General features: G+C 45.1%; 1 protein-coding gene across 1 annotated transcript in view; it reads left to right on the top strand.

Moving 5' to 3' along the window:
- Nucleotides 1-16,938, top strand: part of ZNF827 (zinc finger protein 827) — a 188,751-nt gene that overhangs the window by 55,095 nt on the left and 116,718 nt on the right. Inside the window, exon 4 of the mRNA XM_052654889.1 lies at nt 1,742-2,222. Within this exon, the coding sequence (XP_052510849.1) occupies nt 1,742-2,222 (481 nt within the window). The remainder of the gene's footprint in view (nt 1-1,741; nt 2,223-16,938) is intronic.

Consider the following 16,938-nt stretch of genomic DNA (forward strand, 5'->3'; position numbering starts at 1 on the left):
AAGTGTATCTGGTTATTTCTTTGGAGAAATTCATGCTTTGGGGGACCCAGAATCTCTTCTGTTGTTTTTTTCAAAAAGCCACAGTGGGGTGCTGTAGCGACAGGATCTCACCATTAACTTTTAATTTCTTTGCTTTTGTTGGTCACTGAACATTATTTAAAAGTATGTTTTGGCTGGTGAATAATGCTTTTGGATTGCACTCAGAATGCATAAACAGCTGTAGTAAAACTTGCTCTCTTAGAAAGGAAGCCCACGCAGAGGGGCCAGGTGGCCCAGTGGATTAAGGAACCTTTAACCTTCATTCGACCTGGGTTCAAATCCTGCCTAGATCGCCAAAGTGGAGAGGTTGGTTTGACTCGGGGTTTGAATTCCATTCCCTCGTTTTTCCAAAAATCACACAGCTCCCCAAATCTTTTGGCCCAGATCTACACCATTGGCAGTTTCTGCTGGAGGGAGGGCCAGTCCTGAAATAGCAGGGTGGAGCAGGTCAGTGCTCAAGTACACTGGCAGAGATGAATGGGGAAGTTACAAGCTTGCTAGCACCTGCCAGCTCCAGGTCTGGCTCAGGCCAATGCAATGATTTCCTCACTTTTTCAAGCCCTAAATTTGATCATGACAGGAAGGAAAGGAAAAAGTTTCTTCCCATTTTTACAGGTATTGTGCAGGCAAGGCTGGAACTGGGTTTCCAAGTCTGCATTCCTTCACTGTAGACATGCCTGTCTAGAGCCTGCTAGAAAGAACCGTATCTGGCACCTCTGGTTTCATCTCGCTGAGACTGTTTGGTGGGCATCAGCCTCTGGTTTTTCTCCCCCTCTGCTCCTTCTTTTTTCTTTTTTTTTTAGAAGCTGCCTGTAGATAGCTGGAGGAATACAGAAAGGAAGGGTGTCTTAGAAGCTTAGAGAATTGCTTTTATTTATTATTTTTGTCCACATTGCACAGCATGCGGGATCTCAGTTCCCTGACCAGAAATCGAACACATGCCCCTACAGTGGGAGTGCGGATTCTTAGCCCCTTGACCACCAGGGAAGTCCCTCCCCTTCTGCTTTCTTTATATGTCTTTTCGCTCCGGCCACGTGCTCCAGGGTCTCGATTTCTCTATGAAACGGGAATGCCCTGGAGGCGTAATTTTCCACAGTCTTAATTACCTAGAGCAGCATTTTTGAAAGTGGAAATTATGTTTGCAAAGCATAACTACTTCTCCGGGTGGTAATAGTTGGGTCCATGCAGCATATTATATTGTGAGAGGAATTACTTGACAGGGTACCTCTTTTGACCCCCCTCCAACTAGTAATTATGTGAGTTCCAGTTGTGCTGGGTTTATAAAGTTTTCTTTGGAGACGTCAGCGGAGATGGGATGACGAGAACATGAGGAGGATTCTACCCTAGACAGCCTCCATGGGCAGACAGAGTCCCCGGTTGAGTTGATCTGCTCACGGACTCTCAACCTGTGTGGACCCCGCTCTGTGTTTAGGGATGACCCTCAGGACCTGAGGCACACAAGGAAGTGCTCCTCTGGTGATACGACTCCGTGGGCCAGGAAGGGAGTGGCAGCCCTGTTCCGGTATCCTTGCGTGGAGAATCCCATGGACAGAGGAGCCTGGCGGGCTACGGTCCACAGGATCGCGAAGAGTCAGACGGGACCGAGCAGCTAAGCGACGCCGAAGCGCCAAGGGTGGAGGGAGAGCAGGGCGTTCGGTGTCGGCGCGCGGCGGCCCGCTCACTCTCGTTGCTTCTCCGCCAGGTTCATCAGCACCAGGACCGGGGAGAGACCTTTCAGTGCCAGCTCTGCCCCTTCACGTCCTCCCGCCACTTCAGCCTGAAGCTCCACATGCGTTGCCATCAGCACTTCCTGCGGACAGAAGCCAAGGTGAAGGAGGAGATCCCAGACCCCGAGGTCAAGGGGCCGCCCCACCTCAGTGACAGTGCCTGCCTGGGGCAGCAAAGGGAAGGAGGAGGGACAGAGCTAGTGGGGACCAGGATGAAGTCCAGCACTCCAGAGAGGACTAGCCAGGGTGGGGCTGGCGTCTCACCTTTGCTGGTGAAGGAGGAGCCCAAGGAAGATAACGGCCTGCCAACCTCCTTTCCTCTGAATGCTACTGACAGGCCAGCCAACCACACAAAGCTGAGAGAGCCCTCCGAGTTCGCGGCCAACAGTGCGTCCGCGTTGTTCAGCCAGGACATCTCTGTTAAGATGGCGTCTGATTTTCTCATGAAGCTGTCAGGTACTTGAAGAGGGGTGTCCCCTCTCTCTCTCTCTCTCTCTCTCTCATTTTCTATCTACCAGTATTCGTGGCTTTACAGTGAGCTGGTAGGACCAGGTGATCTCAAGGTCCCTCTAAATGACAATTGTCTGCACGCTCATACATTTTCTCCTTGAGACTATTTTTTTTTAACAGTCCTGTGGAAGTAGGCATGGCTATGGTTTGGGTCTCAAAACAACAGAGATTGTTGATTTCTCTCTGGTTTTCCCCTGTTACGGGTCCTTGCTGTGGGGGACAGGTCACAGGGGAGCCAGGTTGGTGACAGTTCTTTGTGTGACCTTGAGCCCTATTTAACTTGTCTCTCCACTGACCTTAAACCGTATTTAACTTGTCTCTCCACTGGGTTCTTTGAAAGGGCTTGTGCGGGACATCTTGCTTTGCGTATACTCAAGTTCACGATTGCCATGATGTAAAAGATTCTAAAGGACATATACACAGAGTACTATTAGAAAATTTTTAGAGTTTTAAAATTTGAGCAGATGATAAAATTATCTTTAGGTTTAGTTTTTGCTAGTGGAAAGTTTTTCATTGTGGTAAAAAAAAAATATGAAATTTGCCATTTTAACCATTTTCAGGTATGCAGTTCCTTAGCATCAAGTACATTTACATTGCTCTGTAACCATCACTACCATCTGTCTTTGGAACTTTTTCATCTTCCCAAACTGAAGCCTTGTACCCATTAACCAAGAATTCTTCCCTCCCCTCTGCCCTGGTAATCACTATTGTACTTTCTGTCTCTGTGAACATAACTACACTAGGAACCTCATGTAAAGTGGAAGTTTAACAAATTGTTAATATTCTTTTGCAGCTGCTTCAATGCTTTTTAGAAAGTTGTAGTATGTCATAAAAATGTATTACTAATTGATACCACTTTCACCATCGAATTATACATGATGTTTCATTTAGGTTTTTTTTTTCTCCTCCTCCCCCCCAATTTCTTGGATTAAGTTGTGGAACTGAACAGGGAGTGTCATGATGCCAAAGGAGCACTGTTTTTCCTGACTTTTTTGTGATGAGAAAACATATTGTGGGCCTGTGTGGCTCCTCGTCATTTTTTTTAAAGTCTGATTTAAAATTTTAAGAGATGTAGAGGGTGGGGGTGGGGAAAGGTCGGCTGAGAATTGGTTCTGTCTCTCGGTAAAGACGGCAGGCCCCACGATGATTTCCAAATGCCATTTCAGCTCTTTGGAGATTGACAGTACCCTTTTAAATGGAGAATGATTGGTGACCACCTTCCTTTAAATGGACTGTGAGTCAAATTTCACTAAATGTCACCACCAGGTGAATTAGAGGTTCTGCTTCACTCTGAAGTCCCTTTGCTCAGTGACACGTCAGTCAGGTCTTCTGGAATGTTCCCATCACCCCAGGTCTGTGCCCCTCAGGAGTGCTCAGGGCTGGTTGGAAGAAATAAGGAAAGGCAGGGGATGGAAGTGAGGCAGAAAGAACTGAGATGGAGTGTCGCAGGGAGGCACCCTACCCCGCGCGACTGGTGACCATACCCTACACCGTGATGGCCAAGCGGCAGGAAGTCAGGTGCCTGGACCACGGCAACAAACAATGATCGGTCCCTGCATTCTCCTCTCCCGTCCCAGCCTAGGGAACATGTGCTCCTGAAGATTCTGCATCTTATATAGAAACGTCTTTGGAGATGTGGGGAAAGTGTAGGCTTCTGGGTTTCATTTTTCTGCAGAGCCTTCGATTTTCACTTCTGGGAGAGCACCGGTTCTTTCTTGATAGTATGTCCCACCCATGTCAGAGCCAAAGGGGCTCCTTCTCTGGGCTCTTCTAGTGCTTCCTCAAGGGAAGGAATGCAGTGGTGGGCGTATTCACCTAGGATGGCTAAATGGGACATTTCCTTACTTAGCAGACAAGGGGGAAACCGGAGGGATGAGTAGCTCTTAGGAAGAAGGTGCCTTCTTTACTCCAGGACTCCAGACAGTTTTTAAATGTTGAGGAAGGTGAGAGAGGGTGGAGGAAGGCTTGATAATACACGACTTCTGGTGGGCTTAGCTATGAGTGCCCCACGGACGCAATCTCAGGGAGTGTGAAGTAAGACCTGTGACTGCTGAAAGCCAGGCTTGCAAACAGAAGAAACACAAGAGGAAAAGCCAGTCGGATGGTTGGGGTGGAAAGCCATGCGCTCAGGCCTTCTCCTGTGATCTGTTTTCTCAGTCGGCTATTAACGGGGACTTGTTTACGGGTTTGGCAGTCGCAGTATTTACCGACTGATCAACGGGCATAAGAAAACAGATAACAAATGCACGCTGTTTATGCAAAAGGCCCGTGCAGCTATTTTATGGTGGCTTACTAGAGGTCCTGAAACCTGACTTGTGTGCACTGTTACCTAGCAACCTGTTAGAAAGTCACCGGGGAGTGAGATGCATCGGTAATTTTTGTGTGTGTGCATATTTGGATGTAAATGTAAACTTGGTGGCGGTACAGCGCAGCCCACGGGAGGAGGAGAGACATGAAAAGGAAAGGAATACATTTTCGGGGGAGAGGGGGCGATTATTATTTTTTTCTTCCACTTGGTGTCTGGTTGATCAGAGTCCTATAATTGATAGCGGCTCTCGCCAGGGTACTCCACCTGGCTGTGTCCGTGGCTGTGATCCCAGGACCAAAGGGCCGGACCCTGGGGAGCTGTGGCTGAGCTTCTAGCTCTTTCCCTTATCAGATGTCGGGTTAGCATTGGGCCTCGTCCCCCAGCCTCATAACGGTGCCATTGTTCTCATCTTGGATTTTTGAGCCAGGCTCTGTGCGTGCACCTGCTGGGACCCTGGGTGCAGCTGTTTGTGGACACCGGGGCTGGGAGCCTCTGCCAGCCACGTCACTGCAGAACTGGAGCACAGTGACAAATTCAAGCGCGTCCGTATCGTCTTGTTTTCAAAAGCGAGATGGAAAACACTTGATTCTTTCTTGCTTGGTGACTAAGGGGAGTCTTTCTTGCTCCTTTAACACACGTTCAACACACAAATGACTTTAAGAGAACCCAGGAGGATTAAAGGGCTTCCGAGGTGTTGCTAGGGGTAAAGAATCTGCCTGCCAATGCAGGAGATGCAAGAGAGTGGGTTTGATCCCTGGTTTGGGAAGATTCCTTTGGAGTAGGAAGTGACAACCCACTCCAGTATTCTTGCCTAGAGAATTCCATGGACAAAGGAGCCTGGCGGGCTACAGTCCATGGAACCACAGACTCGCTGTGCAACTGAACACACACAGCAGTATTAAAAATCGCTGGTGGAATGCTGTTTTAAGGGGACTCGAAGGCCACCCATCCCAATCCCCATTTTGAGGTTTCCCAGCGTCTGTGATTGTGAAATCAAACCCCTTCTCCAAACTATCCAGTCTTCTCCTGCCTGAGCCCGCACTTAACATTCCTTAGTCCTTTGCGATTGATGTTTCCTAGGACCAAGGCTTCCCAGGCTCAGCACTGTAATTGCCTCAGAGGAGAAGATGGGGCAGCCCTTGCTGATGGCTTTCTGGGATGATGGCAAAGATAATTTTGAAAACTCTGCTCTGCGTTTCAGCCTAGGAGACAAGCCTTTGAGGGCTGCAGCCTGCGTGTTTGCCCAGATCTCTCTTGGCATCCAGAAGACAGAGGCAGGCTGTCTCACGTCAGGGCGAGGGCTTCAGTAGCCGCGTGGCTGGGGCTTTGCAAGGGAGAGGAGGTTAAATTCCTACAGTTTCTGTGCCATCTCCCCTTAGTCTAGCAGCAGTGCTCACCTTGACTGACATTAGACTTACCTGGGAAGCTTTTGTTTTTTTCATGCCAGGGTCCAGCCCCACTGCCAGAAATTATGATTAGTTGGTCTCGAGTAGGACCTAAACATTGGAGTTTTCTTTAAAATCCTCAGATGATTCTAAAAATGCAGCAAGGCCTAAGGACCACTGACGTGGAAGCTGCACTTGATACCTGTTTTGTTTGTTTGTTTCCAGTATAGTTGTAGTTTTTTTTCAGTACAGCTCTCTCTGTCCTAGACCCTGAAAAGGGCCTGGTGCTGTGGGTTGGGTCAAGGTTGACCTGAACTGGAGGCCTGGCTGAGTCATGGTCATTGAGCCCCATGTTTCCCCTCGTGGGGCCACATGACAGGAGAATTAAAACAAGCATCTGGATGTTCTGCAGTTAGAATTAGAAAATCTTGAGACTCATCTGTAACATCTAGGAACTGGGAGGATCGTCATTAGACGCCTGATTAAAAGTTGCCTGCTGTGGCCTTACATCACTTCTCTTTCTGAAAAACCACACTTTTCAAGCTATCACATGTAAATCTCACTCTCCAAATTAGAACCAAGCAGTTGACAGAAACTTGGCACCTCAGTTGTCGGCTGGGAATATCTTCTTAATCTTCTTGTACTGGGTTTTTTGAAAATAAAAAGATACAAGTCATTTCAACTATTTTTAGTTTGGAAACTGGCCAAAAAAATGTTCTGTCTCCCGCATTCTATTAATTTCATAAAATTGAGGCTGAAAACATCTTAACCATGAGAGGTGGACTTCAGAAAGCACTGACTTGCAAATGAGTCCAAGCTGAATTGTTTCAAATGTGTTAGGAGCTCAGCGGTAAAATGGCAAAGGTTTTCTTGAATCAACAACGGGGAGCTGGTGAATGTTTGTGTTGTATCTTGCGGGTTCCCATGGGCCTTTGCTCTGCCACCTCCATCTATTTCCCAGAATTTTATGCATCTGTAGTTACAATACGATTTGTCTGTAAAGGGCAGCTCCTTATCCAGTGATACCTTTGTTTGTGCTGCCGAAGAAGGAGGGAGCCAGGAGATGCCTGTAAACGAGGCATCCTTATCACCTGCTGACTCTGATTGGCTGTCAAACATCTTAGCATCTTTCTTCCAAAGAAAAGTCAGTTTTCTGCCATTCATGACCTCAGGTTTCACTGCCGTTAGGCAGAGCTCTCCCTATGCCTAAGAATGCCTTCCAGAAAGGTTTATTTTGGGCAGCCTTCCTTTGCATCTTCAGTGTGGCCTTTCTTAACCCTGCCTGGCTTTCCTCATGATGAGCACTCAACTGATCACGTGACTAAAATTCCTCGTGTCAGAAGCCACTTTAAGGGGCCTCCCTCTTTGTTGAAATCCTGGATTTTACCGAACTGGTGGGTGATTCGTGTGAGAGAGAGTATGTGGCTCTTTCCTGTTTTTCAGTGACTTGCAACTCCACGAGACAGGGGCTGATCTGAGTCACAAAAGGGAGCAGGTGGTTGTTACAAGAAAATGGGGCCTGGAGTCACACACTCACGTGCTCAGGCTTCCAGGGATGGAGGATTTGTGACACTGACTAATTGTTTATGGTTCTTCCTGAACAATCAGTTGCTTAGTGCCTTGTTATTGTTGTTGTTCAGTTGCTAAGTCACATCCGACTCTTTGTGACCCCGCCAGGCTCCTCCATCCTCCTCTGTCTTCTGGAGTTTGCTCAAACTCATGTCCATTGAGTCAGTGATACTAGTTAGCACAGCGCCTGCTCCAAGCCAGGGAACCCACTTGAACTTCGAACAACCCTAGAGGAAGACACTATTAGTGTTCCCATTGTACAGATGAAAACTGAGAAACAGGGGCTAAGACACTGGGTCATGTTTATACAGCTAATAGGAGTTGGGACTGGGGTTCCAATCCAGGCAGTCAGGCTCCAGCATCCCCTCTGCCAAATCACTAAGTAAGAAGTGGTGAAACCAGAAGTTGGCTCTGTCCTCTGTCCTTGTTGTTGTAGTAGAGTCAGAGGCCCCAGCAAGGGAGCCCTTCTCTGAATCTCATACCTTAGAAACTGTACTAAGGCTTTTAGGCTTCTCACGCATTGTTTAGTTCAAATAGAGCGGTGGTGGTAAGGCCAGTTACAGTGTACCTTCAAATACAGTTATCTTGTAACAAGCATGTAATTGAGGAAATCAAGACAGCAAGTCAGTAGTATAGAGGCACTGCCACTGGAATCCAGACGTTTCTTTCCTCACTGTGCTGGATGAGGTTTACCTGGTTCTAGAATTGTCCACAGAGTAACTTTGTATCTTGATAGACTTGGGAAAGTTGATCAAAGTCTGTATTTCTGCACAACTGAATCCGGGTCATTTTCTGCCTTCCCTCAGAAGTCGGGTTTTCTTCCACTCTCTACTGTTGTTACTCTTGTTGCTGCTTCTACTCTCATCCTGAGCCTTATTACTGATCAGATGGGTTTACAGTGAGCCAGGCGCTGTGCCAACGACTCGATGTAATTTCTCAGTTAACCCTCCCAATAGCCCAATTAATGTTAAACCTATTTTATAGACCAGGAAGCTGAGGCTTAGAAAGTTTCAGGGGCAAGGGATAGAGCAAACTGCCTAACGGCAAAGCTTGGCTCCTGAGCACTTAATGAGCTATTACCTAATTTTTTTTTTTTTTCCTCAGTTGAGCGAAGTGTCTTTTGACCTCCGTCTGCTTTACTGTTTATTTTCCTTGGCTTCAAACCATGGCATCCTTTTTAATGCATGCTAATTCAGTCACTAATCTGGTTAAATTTTTTGCGTCTTCAAAATACACCCACAGTCTGTCCTTTGGAGGGCAGCCTCTCTGGGGGCCGTCACCCTCACGTGTAATCAGCTTGCCCCTCCGGCTCCCTCCCTGATGCCTCTCACCACCCCAGGAGCATCCCCCTTCCAGGCTGCCAAGGTGTTAATGGACCCTTCCAGTACTTCTGACGTCAGGTTGTGCCCAAGCCTGGCTCCTTTCTACTGAGCAACTGTATCCCCGCTAAAGAAAAATGCTGAGTCTTCACCAGCTCATAGACACACCCTATCATTTCCATTTACCTGCCTTCAGTCATGTTCCAGTAGTCTGGTCATTTGAACCATGGAATTCCATGTATCCTTCTCCTGTTAGATAAAAGGGAGGGGGGGAGGTTCTAAAAAGAATTAATAATATTATTAAAACTAAAATAACTAGGAGATTCCCTGGTGGCCCAGAGGTTAGGAATCTGTGCTTCCACTGCAGGGGGCACATGTTTGATCCCTGGTTGAGGAACAAAGATCCTCGCAAAAAAAAGGAGAAAGAAAAAAACTAGTTTAATGCACCTCTGACCCCCAGTGGTTCTGTATCTTTGTAGAGAATTTCTAGCAATATTGAGGCTCCCTGCTGTGACACCTGCCCCTACTGTCCCCGCCCCAGTTCTGCTCATTGTGCTGTCACCTCCACTGAGCCTTAAGAGCCAGGTTGGTAGTTGTTGTATTGACCGTGTCTTAGTCTTGCCTCTTCAGCTCCGTTTCAGATTGCTGGGCGGGGTGGAGGGGGGGTGGGCAGGGTTCAGGAAGAGATAATATTTCCTTTCTAATGTCTTTATCTTTGTACAGTATCGTCCACAGTGCATTCTGTGGTAGATGATAAGAAAGATGTTTCATTAGTCATATCTATTCTGGAAGTCAGGTTTTCAGAGGTTGTGATGCCACTTCACTTAGAAAGAGAAAGATTTTCAAATTCACAACCAACTCTGTAGTGCTGTCAAGAGGCCGGATGGAAAAGATGATCCATGGAAAGGAAGCAAAAGGGAGCCTCCAACAGTGTGAGCACCTTGGTGTTGACCAGGAACTCGGCTGGTAGGGCCAAGTCTAGGAACCAGAGTCTTGCATGCAGTTAAGTAACAGCCTGTCTGCAATTTAGCAGCTCAACACAATAGCCGTTCACTTAGCTCACGAGCTCGGGCGTCTTTGCCCAGCCAGGGTGCTTCTTCCGGTCTCTCCTGGCCTGACTCATCGGTCACAGGACCTTGCCAGGCTGCCAGGGCATGGCTGGTCTCTGATGGCTCTGGCCAGGATGGCCTCTCTGTGTTCCCCAGGGTCTTCCATCCTTCAGTGGGTTTGCCCGAGCTCGCCCATGTGGCAGCTGGATAGAGCAGCAGTGCTTCTGGCCTCAGGGGGCTGGACTCAGAACCGGCCCAGCATCACTTCCACCACCTTCCAGTGACCAAAGCCAACCACAACTGCAGCCCAGATTCAAAGGGCAGGAGAATTTCCACCTCTCAATGGCAGGAGCTGTGGAGTCATATGACAAAATGGGTGGGTTTTCAGGGAGAGGAATCACAATCATCGTTTGGTGAAGTTCTTCAGACTCTCTGGGTGGGTGTTGCATGAAGAAAAAAAAAAAACATTACAATATCGGTGTGTGAACCAAACGTATAGTCATTTAAAATGACAGGTGGGGCCATCAAGAGGAGATGTCATTCGGGGCAGATGGGCACCGACTTCCCTGGGAGGTGCTGGAAATCTGTTATCCAGTCATTAGTTTCTCTTCTTTCTGGTCTCAAGTCACCCCAAGCTGTTCCTACATATAAGTCACTTCACCGCTTTCTGTACAATTTATCTTTTTTTTTTGGATATGTTAATAGCATGAATTTACAATGCAGTTTTCTTTCCCGTTTACTCCTGGCTTGAGGCTTGATTGGTTTTTCAGTACTGGCTCTTCCTGCTTTTGACAAGGGAGAGATCCTCTCTGTTAAGTGCTGACTGCAGATAGCCACGCTTGCTCATTGTGTGTGGCTTGGAATAGTTCGGTTCACAGAGAAAAGCTTTATTTATTTATTTTAAAGGTCTGTGGCGTTGCTTATTGTTATTACCCTTGACCTTGCTCCAGAGGCACTTTTGTTTTCTCTTTGTTACTATGTCTATAATCGCAGTAGCTTCACAGGAGACTTGCGTGGTCCTGGTCTGGGGACATAGATCCTGAAGTGTGACTTAGGATTAGCTCATATGGGGATAAAAAATGTAATGAGATATAGTGAGAAATATAAGATGGTTAAGACTTTCCTAAACACTGAATATAAAATGACTTAAGACCAATTAAGAACAAGATCTGAAAATATTTAGCTAATGTTTGAAACCTTCTATTTGACTATAATATGCTTCATTGTTATTAGCTATTATTTAATGAAATCTTGGCTTTCCTTATGACTTCAGAAGGCAGTTTATTTTCTTCTCACACCAAGTGCATCAAGTAGTCAAAAAAAAAAAAATCCCAGATACCCAAACAGATCATACATCCTTACATATGGTTACAAGGGAACTTGGGTCACTCTAACAGCCCTGATTTGTAATCTGGAGAGTTGAGCTCTGATTCTATCATGAATGAGCTGTATGACTTTAAAAAGGTTGTATCATTCTCTGAGACTGTATTTTCTTATTGTAAAATAATGGGTTGAAAAACAGAGGTGATTTTCATTTTGTGTGTTTGTTTTTAAACAATTAAATCCATTTTTATCAAGCAAAATCTTAATGTGCAGACTCAATATATAAAGCACAAAAAATACATAATTTATGTATTTAAAAATTTAATCTTTTACGTTCTCATTTATTATATTTATTTCTTCTAAAAGTCCAGCAATTAGAAAAAAGTTGCTAAGTGATAAGCCCCAAACATAAAATTAGTGTTATGATGAGTGTTATGAGCAGTATTAGCATCTAGTATGTTTCTATAAATTTATTTTGCTGATTGCAGCTTCAAGAAATATCATTTACACAAGGGCATTGCGACAAATGAGATAATATTTTTAACAATTCGCCTTGTAATCTCATGATCCCTTTAATTAAATTTGTTCAGCTGCTTGAAAGGAGAGTATGGTAATAAAAAGTTTTTGCTTCTAAGTTGACACATTTAGCAACTGCCCTTATTCCTTATCATAATAAAGGGCAGACACAAACCATCCTAAACTTTCAACTGGCCCTAAAGCCATCTATAATTCTATATTAACTATTTGGTTATTACTCAGTTGCTTTGCCGATGGTGCTAGTGGTAAAGAATTTGCCTGCCGGTGCTGGAGACTCAAGGGATGTGGGTTTGATCCCTGGGTTGGGAAGATTCCCTGAAGAAGGAAATAGTTACCCGCTCCAGCATTCTTGCCTGGGAAATCCCATGGACAGAGGAGCCTGGCGGGCTACAGTCCATGGGGTCGCAAAGAGTTAAACACAATTGCACACACATGAGCATGCATTACTCTTCTTAACTGATATTTGAAAGTTTATTTAATCTCTTTTTTCGTCTACACAGTGGGAACAATGGTAGTACTACTTCAAGGGGTTGTTGAGAGGATCAGATAAATTAATCCAAATACTCCCTGGCCCACACTAAGTGAAAGTGAAGTTGTTCAATCGTGTCCGACTCTTTGCGACCCCATGCACTGTAGCCCGCCAGGCTCCTCCGTCCATGGGATTCTCCAGGCAAGAGTACTGGAGTAGGGTGCCATTTCCTTCTCCAGGGCATCTTCCCGACCCAGGGATTGAACCCGGGTCTCCCGCATCGAAGGCAGACGCTTTAACCTCTGAGCCACCAGGGAAGCCCATACTAAGTGCCCTATAAATGACAGCACCAACTATATCTGCATATGTGAACATGTTTCTGTCTGTCAGCCATGGTCAGAAGCTTCATCACAGTAGACGCACTGGAAACTTTTCTTACATCTAGGTTAAGGCAGCGTTCCTCCACCAGAGGCATGCTCAGGGGCTAGTTGCAGTGTCTAGAGAAATGGTTTTCATGGCTGGGAAATGCTGTTGGCATATAATGGGTAGAGGCTAGGAATGCTCCTGGACCCCCTTCTATTTATAGGATAATTTCCCCAAAGCAAATTATCCAGCCCAGAATGTCAGTGTTGCTGAGGTTGAGAAAGCCTGATTTAAGGCATGCATGTAGACCCTACTGATGCCATAATTGTACATTTTACATGCATAGGCCTGAATTTTTGGAAAGATTAGTGCATGTGCTCAGTCGCTTTATTCGTATCTGACTCTTTTGTGACCCCATGGACTGTCCCCTGCCAGGCTCCTCTGTCCATGGGATTTCCCAGGCAAGGAATACCGGAGTGGGTTGCCATGCGCTCCTCCAGGGGATCTTCCTGACCCAGGGCTCAAACCCGCGTTTCCTGTGTCTCCTGCATTGCAGATGGATTCTTTACCACTGAGACACTGGGGAAGCCACATATAACCAAAATGCTGCCACTCCTGTGAGGCAGGAAGAATAAGTGATACACCAGACTGAATTAACTTGTTAACATAAGTTAACCTATCAGTGGCCTCCAGTGAGAGGACATTTTATGTGTAACAGAGCTAAGGATCCACATTTTAAAATGAGCTTTTAAATTAAGTTAAATAATTTTAAAAGCTTCACTTTGAAACTGATATTTTTTGGAACCCCCAACGCTTGACCTAGGGTTCCTTGGGATACTTTTTGAAAACCACCCATCTGCGGTCCCTTCCTGGTCCAAGAGTCTTTGGCTCTGCTTTAGAGGGAGGTAGTAAATAAAATTCTCAATGGCCTAACTTTTTCATGGAGCAGCTCAGTAGTCACAAAACTGCCAGACTCTGAACTGAAAGCGAGCTCTGTCTTATTAAACTCAAGGAAAGTGTCCTTTTCCTTCACCAGAGGGAATGGACAAGGCGAAACAGAAGCAGTCATGTTGCAAACTCTTCTTCTCCCGCCCTCTTAGATCTTTAGAAAATTCTTCCCTACCAGAAAATGTCCCTTTCTTTCAGGTTACATCCCACCCTTTCCTCATTTCTCACTAACGATGCTTAGTTCACGCCAGATCACTTCTGTCCAACGCCCACGATGCAACTGCTTGGCTCAGTATCCTTAAAGGCACTTGGACTGTGTCGGAGAGAAAGGAGAGAGCTTGGGTGCGTTTTCAGCAAGAAACCCTGAAGTCTAGTGTCTGATTTGAAGGAGTCAGGCCCTTAACCTCTTGGGGCCTTGGTTCCTTCACCTCTAAGATGCTGCTGCTGCTGCTGCTGCTAAGTTGCTTCAGTCACGTCCGACTCTTTGCGACCCCATGGACTGCAGCCCACCAGGCTCCTCCGTCCATGGGATTTTCCGGGCAAGAGTACTGGAGTGGGGTGCCATTGCCTTCTCTGCCTCTAAGATGAAGATGGTAATAATACTTGTCTCCTGTGGTTGATGGATCAATCGATTCCTGTATAACAATTCAAATGCTATTTGTGTGCGTCATTAAAACAAATAGTGGTCTTTAAAAAATATATATTTTATTTATTTGGCTGTGCTGGGTTTTAGTCGTGGCACATGGGATCTTTAGTTGTGACATACTGTCTCTTAGTTGTGATGTGTGGGATTTAGTTCCCTAAGCAGGGATAGAACCCAGGCCCAGCATAGAGTCTTAGCCACTATACCACCAGGGAAGTCTCCAAATAATGGTCTTTAAGGAAGTTATATAGCATTGTACTGGGGTCAGAGATGGGAGGGGCTTGGATGGAATCTCAATGTGTATTGATGACACTGATGACACCTTGCTAGAACGATGGTTCCTTTTACAACTCATTAATGCTGTCCTATTAGAATTAGAAACTTGGAATCATTTTATCCTAGTGGCTTCCCCATTCCCTTCCCATATTAGCATTTATCTTGAATCCTTTCTAAATCCTGATTTAGAAAAAAACTGATTTATTTCCTTTCAGTGGCAACCCAGCTCTGTTGAGTGCATTGACTTAACAGATACACATAATTTTTAGTCATAATTTTCTCAGGTCACAAAATGCTTGAACAGTGAGAGACAGGGGTCTCTTGGTTAGTTGGGCTTCCTTGCTGCGTTAAGTCGAGTGTCTGGAAGCTTTAAGATACATAAACAGAAGTCAAGGCAGTTGCTGTGAAAGTTCTTTATGAATTGAGTTCCATATGTGCACAGATCTTCTTAGTGGTAAGACTGAAGCAAAGACTAGGCAGTGAGTCATAAATTACTGCTTTTCTCTAGCAATTTCCCCAAAGAGAAAGACAACATCTTTAGTTCCACCTTTCTCTGTAAAAGATAATAGGTTTTTTTAAAGTACAATAGTAAAAAATGATGGCAATTATTGTCATTAATTTTAAGATATAAGGTTTTATATACTATTCTCAGTGCAAATATTTCTGGTAATTGAAAGAAAGCAGTGTAGCCTTCATATTGCTATTTTTATATCATCTATTTAGACCCAAGTGTTTGGGAAATTTAAACTTGGACGAATGAGGGTTTCCCACATATTTTTTGATATGTCATTAGCTACATTTACATCTCCCTAGCACATTGCTCATTTTATGCCATTCTTGACATTGTCAGAATGAAAACCAGGTATAAAGTACCTTGCAAATTTATAAAATAGCAACAAAAACAGCAACATACAGCTTGTGTATTTTTTTTAAGTGTCATTGCAATTCTATTAAATTTGGGTTGTGCTAACAATGCCAAATATCTTTTTTTCCCCTTAAATCTTATATAGCATGTGTTCTGACTAATGCTCCCAAAAGCTACCTTATACCTTCAGAGAACATTAGCTCAATGGTTGTCCTCTCCAATAGTTGGGATTTGCTTCTAGGGCTCCAGCAGTTTCTTATCTCTTTCCTAGCTTCACCTTAGAATTTTTTAAAGTTTCAAAAATAAAATATGCAGATCTAAAGCACTGCCAACAAATGTCCGTCTAGTCAAGGCTATGGTTTTTCCAGTGGTCATGTATGGATGTGAGAGTTGGACTGTGAAGAAAGCTGAGTGCCGAAGAATTGATGCTTTTGAACTGTGGTGTTGGAGAAGACTCTTGAGAGTCCCTTGGACTGCAAGGAGATCCAACCAGTCCATCCTAAAGGAGATCGGTCCTGGGTGTTCTTTGGAAGGAGTGATGCTAAAGCTGAAACTCCAATACTTTGGCCACCTCATTCGAGAGTTGACTCATTGGAAAAGACCCTGATGCTGGGAGGGATTGAGGGCAGGAGGAGAAGGGGACGACAGAGGATGAGATGACTGGATGACATCACCGACTCGATGAACGTGAGTCTGAGTGAACTCTGGGAGTTGGTGATGGACAGGGAGGCCTGGCGTGCTGCAATTCACAGGGTCGCAAAGAGTCGGACACGACTAAGCGACTGAACTGAACTGAAAGCATTTTTAAAAATACATAACCACTCACTTTGTATTGTTCCTTCCCAAAGAACTGAAGTTACAGACTTAATAGACAGCATCCATTTAATTACTCTGTGTCCACTAAATTAGGATACTCTTGGAAAAGGTTTTATGAAGGATTCTGGAAGAAAGGCTTAGGTGAGAGAAACTTTAGGAGATGGCTGGTAAAAAGCCCTCCAGAAGTAGTTGAAAGGGGAGAAATGTGCTAAACAAACAGGATTCTCTTAGGAGTTACCTTCTGTAGAGGTCCAAAACACGTGCTTGAACATTGCTCGAGGCACGGCTTTGTTTTCCTGGGTTTGGTTTCCAATGGCATTCTCCCCAGTGGACTAGATTTTCAGCAGTTTTCTGGAGATTCTTCTGGGTTCCTCCTTTAGTAATACCGAAGTCCAAGTGATCATTCAGAAACACCTCAATAAGAGTTGTAGTGTAGTAGCAGAGCTTTTAGCTTTCTCTGGGCTGGGAAGTTTTATCCCAGATCTAATGATACCTTGGGAAAGCACTTCTGATTGCCTTTGGTAAAATATTTTGGGATTCATGGTTCTTGTTTACCATGAGTTGTAATGGACTGCCAAGAGATATCACTGATTTGTGACCAACATATTTTATTCATTCAACAAATATATGTTGAGCACCTACTAAGTGTTGTTCCAGGCCCTGTTCTACACATTCAAGGTACTGCTGCTGCTGTGTTGTTCCAAGCCCCGTTCTACACATTCAAGGTACATCAGCATTTATAAAAAAAGGTCATTGCCTGTGATGATGGGAAGTAGACAGGATGCAGTGAGC

This window comes from Budorcas taxicolor, chromosome 17 (assembly GCF_023091745.1).
Source record: "Budorcas taxicolor isolate Tak-1 chromosome 17, Takin1.1, whole genome shotgun sequence".
NCBI classification, from domain to species: Eukaryota; Metazoa; Chordata; class Mammalia; order Artiodactyla; family Bovidae; genus Budorcas; species Budorcas taxicolor.